We start from the raw sequence: 5000 nt of genomic DNA, 5'->3' as shown, positions 1-5000 counted from the left end.
ATGAATTAGATGAAAATTGACAATTTTAGAAATTTGGCCTATGTTGACCTTTTAGCCTATGTGGACCTCGAAAATAATTGGCTGGTTGAATTCAGTGACCTGAAATATAAATCCTCTTCAATTTCAAGTCAATCGGATAAAAAAATTGACGATTTTAGAAATACCACCTTAGTTGACCTTTTGGCATATGTTGACCTCAAAAATAATTGTCGAGATGAAATCAGTGACCTGAAATATAAATCCTGAGTAGAGGATAAATGGGGCTTCTGAGGCGTCCATGCAAATGAATGGGGAAAAGGGGGTAAACTCTCTGAATTAAACCCCAAAAACCCCTAAACATGAGTCTCATTCCTCCCCCTCCCATACAAATGTATAGGCTAACCTTTCTGACAACCCCTTAAAAAAAACCTTAAACAGGAGAATGATTTTTCTCCCCCTCCCATACAAGCTCATGTTAGTCAGTAGTTGGAACTCTACCGCAGTCGGTAGAGTGACCCGGTTGGAGCAAGACGTGCCGAGGGCGTGGTTTCCCCGGTAGTCGAAATCGCGTAGTTAATTAGGAAAATTGATTATAGACAAATAGACCCTATGCTACGCGGTTGAGATATTGGTGTCCACGGTCGGTTAAGCGACCCGCCGGCTTACGGAGTTATCCGGAGCGTAAGCCTGGTGTTGGCTCAGTGGTTAGGGTGGAGGCTTGGGATCCTAGGGTCCTGAGTTCAAGCCCCGTCGGCCACTGAATTAATACACAAGGGGGTTGACTCAGCCTGCCATCCTTCCGAGGTCGGTGAAATAAGTACCAGTTCCAGTGTGTGTACTGGTAGAGGGGCACTGAATCAGCGACACAGTCATGCTTCAAGAAATGATAGCTACCCCGGCAGCTAAGCTGCCATACGACCACCACCATCCGGAGCGACGGCCTACAATTCCAGGGAGTCTGGTGGGAGACGACGAACCTCCCCCATCTCGTGGTCGTTCTCACCACCGACCCCTGGCCCGCAACAATATATCTGTTGAGTTGAGACAAAATGATAAACCTCCGTCAGCATTCTGCTCTGAGTTCCTCCTGAACCTCATATTATTTTAAAATTGCAGTAAACTATTTTTCCATTGTTTTCTTGATATCCATTAAATATTTTAAAACCCCTCAGTCTGTGTGCTATATTTACGGTTGTCTTGGTTATTCCTTCGATGATACTTTATTGATACTGTCCACATTCATTATGTTTCCATTTAACGACCAGGATTGTGATTTTCTCCACTCTTCGGTTTGGTTTTTGCTTGGCTCTATACTTTTCCAGAGTTTTGAGGTCATTTATATGGAAGTCATTTTGCTTAAACTGATTTTTTAATGGATGAGATATCTGAAATACATCGTTTTCAATATAAAGGTTTATAGCACAAGGGAGTATTATTCATAGCTAGTGATATAAAGGCAAGGAATGGGGATATGGGGGTATAAATAGGTAGGAGAGAAGGTGGAGGGTGGGTAGTTAAGGGTGAACGGTGGGAGGGGGGGGGATAAATAAATAAATTTTTTGATGCATCGTCCAGACTCATGGAAGAACTTGGTCTTAGAAATAATTTAATGCAGAGAAGTTGTTGCAGAATGAGTGGAGGAGGAGGAGGAGGAGTTGGTGCTGGAGATGTGTTTGCAAGAAAAAAAAATCACTACTTTTTAGTGACAGTGTCAAATAGTCCCCTCACCAAGTTAACATTGAAGTCAATGGGGGAAATGGGACAGTCCCAGAACCAACAAAATTCCCCAACTCCCACCTCCTTCAAATTCTCTGCAGTGACCATTTTGTTTACCCAGTGTACCCTGCCCCCATCCTTCTCCCTTTTACAGATGTCCTAATGTCTGTTTCTCACTGTTTTGTGCTTCCCTCTCCCACCTCTCTTGTCTCCTGCTCTCCGTGTTATATGTTCTGTGTGTCAGCAGCAATACGACCCTCGACAATGTACACCAAAAAAAAAAAAGTCCCTTCTAGCCAAAGACATCGGTTTAAGGTAAATACACTGATGCGTAAACGGAATCACAAGAAAGCCACTTTATTGAAGTTGGTTCCCACACTATCATTACATATTGAACATGTGTACAGCTTCTCTCCTGTGTGCTGTGTACGTACATTCAATATTGCAAAATCATCAAACGTGTTGAAGTACGTGGAACACTTGTGGGGTCTCGCTCCTTGTTATAATCTCCATTTGCGGATTTCTCTCTTGTGTGCACTTTTTGATGAGGCTTCAAATGTGTCGATTGGACAAACACTTGATGACACACAGAACACTCATGTCTTTTCTCATTGGTTATCTCCATTGGTGGGTTTCAAAAGGTGGAAGGAAGTTCTCCCAGAAGTAAAAAACAAATCTCCACCTCCTATTTTTTGGTAAAGGTAATTCACAAACCAAACTGTGAAGTTCCGTTCTCATAGCTTCATTCCAAGAGCTCTTTTCAGAATCTTCACTGAACCTCTGACATCCTCCATTTGTAGTGATATTCACCAGAATGATTTTTAAGTACTCAGTACGGGTTTTCTTCTTCATTCCTGTTGCTCCGACCATCACTGGTACAATTTCAGCTTTCTTCAATTTCCAAGTCCTTGATCCTGACCATATTTTTCAAGTCCTTATATCAAGTCCTCTTGATCTTATTTTTCAGATCCTGGTATTTGGTCATTTTCCTAATTTCTGTGGCATTTAGTCCAAGTCATTGCGAACTGAAACCTCAATCAACAATGCCATTTTTCCCCTTTTTGTGTTTGAGCACAATGTCTGGACGCAATGCTTTGTTTGCAATGTCCACGCTTGATGGAATGATCTTGTCAAATGTGAGCATTACTTGTTCATTTTCGAGGATCAGATCTGGTGTGTTTCCATGATTGTTCTGTGACCGGGATGTTGAAATGTTTAAAGATGTGAGAGTGGATGACTCTGCAGACGCTGTCATGTCTTTCTGTGTGCAGCTGTTCTGACATGAGTTTTTACATCCTGAAAGGAGGTGGCTGGTACTTTCTGTTTCTACCCCACAAAACCTGCATTTGTCTGATAGACTCAATCTCAGCATTTTCTCAAAGGCATTAGTGTGATGTCCTCAGTCTTGGGCATTGATGACTCGTTCTCCATCCCAACTCATTTGACCTCTTCATTTTTTGATGTTGATTTCTCTCGTACGTGTATTTTTTTATGTCGACTTAAATGTGATGAACGACCAAACACTTTGTTACAGGTAGAACATATGTGTGGCTTTTTTCTAAGGTGTGTTCTTTCATGGCGTTTTAACATTGCTGTGCAAGTGAATATCTTGTGACACACAGAGCAATTTAAGGAGGACTTCCCTTGGGTAAGGATTTTTTGATGTATTTTCAATCCAGATGAAACAGAGGTGGTCTCATCATATACAGAACACTTGTCGGGCTTCTCTGCAGTATGTATCCTTTGATGTATTTTCAATCCTGATGAAACAGAGAAGGCCTCCTCACACACAGAACATTTGTAGGGCTTCTCTCCGGTATGTATCCTTTGATGTATTTTCAATGCTTGTGAAACAGAGAAGGCCTTATCACACACAGAACACTTGAAGGGCTTCTCTCCGGTATGTATCCTTTCATGTATTTTCAATCGTGATAAAATATAGAACACCTTGTTGCACACAGAACACACGAAGGGCTGCTCTCCTGTGTGAGTTCGTTGATGGGTTTTGAACGTTGTTCTGTGAGCAAATATCTTGTGGCACTCAGAACACTTGTAAGGCTCTTCTCTGGTGTGAATTTCTTGATGGGTTGTTAAAGTTTTTTTGTGAGCAAAAGCCCTGTGGCACACGGAACACTTGTAAGGCTTCAATCCTGTGTGTACTATTTGATGGCATTTTAACAAGTTTCTTTGAGCGAAGGCCTTGTGACACACAGAACATATGAAGGGCTTCTCTCCTTCATGAATTATTTGATGTTTTTTCAATTCTGATGAAAAGGCGAAGTTTTGATTGCACACGGAACACTTGTAGGACTTCTGCACTGTGTGCATTTGTTGATGGCGTTTTAGCCGATTTCTGTAAGCGAAGGCCTCGTGACACACGGAACACTTGTTGGGTTTCTCTCCGGTATGTATTTGTTGATGGCATTTTAATGTCGATCTGCAAGTGAAGGCTTTGTGACATAAAGAGCAATCAAATGGCTTCTCTCCAGTGTGTATTCTTTGATGCATTTTCAATTGTGACGAAAAATCAAATGCCTTGTTGCAAACATCACACTTGTAGGGGTTCTCTCGGTGGTCGTCATCTCCATTTGTGGGTTTCTTCTCCTCAATGTGGAGTCTTTGATGTATTTTCAAACCTGATGTAGAAACAAAGGACTTGTTGCACAAGGAACACTTGTAGGGCTTGTCTCCAGTGTGGATCGTATGATGTGATTTCAATCCTGATGAAAAAGCAAATGCCTTGTTGCAAACAGCACACTTGTAGGGCTTCTCCCCTGTGTGCATGTATTGATGGCGTTTTAACGTTTTTCTGGAAGTGAAGGCCTTCTGGCACACAGAACACTTGTGGGGTTTCTCTCCTGTATGTATTAGTTCATGGATTTTTAACGATCTCCTGTAAGAGAAGGCCTTGTGACACACAGAGCAATTGAAGGGCTTCTCTTTGGTGTGGATAACTTGATGTATTTTCAATCCTGATGAAAAAGGAAATCCCTTGTTGCAATCAGCACACTTGTAGGGCTTCTCCCCGGTGTGCATGCGTTGATGGCATGTGAACGATTTTCTGTGGGCGAAGGCCTTGTGACACACAGAACACTTGAAAGGCTTCTCTCCTGTATGTATTCTTTGATGACATTTTAACGTTGCTCTGAAAGCAAAGGCCTTGTGACAAACAGAACAATCAAAGGGTTTCTCTCCTGTATGGATTATTTGATGACATTTTAACCCTCCTCTGCTAACGAAGGCCTTGTGACACACAGAACATATGAAGGGCTGCTCTCCGGTATGTATTCGTTGATGACGTGTTA

The 5000-nt window shown here is 42.1% G+C and overlaps 1 protein-coding gene across 7 annotated transcripts in view; it reads right to left on the bottom strand.

Annotated features, from left to right (window-relative positions):
• LOC147009079 (uncharacterized) overlaps window positions 1–5000 on the bottom strand; it is a 143714-nt gene that overhangs the window by 81250 nt on the left and 57464 nt on the right. For 4 of the 7 annotated variants that reach the window (XM_085862698.1, XM_085862696.1, XM_085862700.1 and 1 more), the window contains one exon: window positions 1–5000. This exon is cut by the window's left edge; it is cut by the window's right edge. The exons of the other annotated variants lie outside the window; for them this stretch is intronic. In XM_085862698.1, coding sequence (XP_085718824.1) covers window positions 3133–5000 — 1868 coding nt within the window. In that variant the 3' untranslated portion in view covers window positions 1–3132. 7 annotated transcript variants of the gene reach the window in all.

The sequence above is a fragment of the Eptatretus burgeri genome, chromosome 17 (genome assembly GCF_056783735.1).
Source record: "Eptatretus burgeri isolate ZD-2024b chromosome 17, Ebu_testis_v1, whole genome shotgun sequence".
Classification (NCBI taxonomy): domain Eukaryota; kingdom Metazoa; phylum Chordata; class Myxini; order Myxiniformes; family Myxinidae; genus Eptatretus; species Eptatretus burgeri.
The sequence above is the reverse complement of the archived record's forward strand: the minus strand, read 5'-3'. Positions and strand labels throughout refer to the sequence as shown.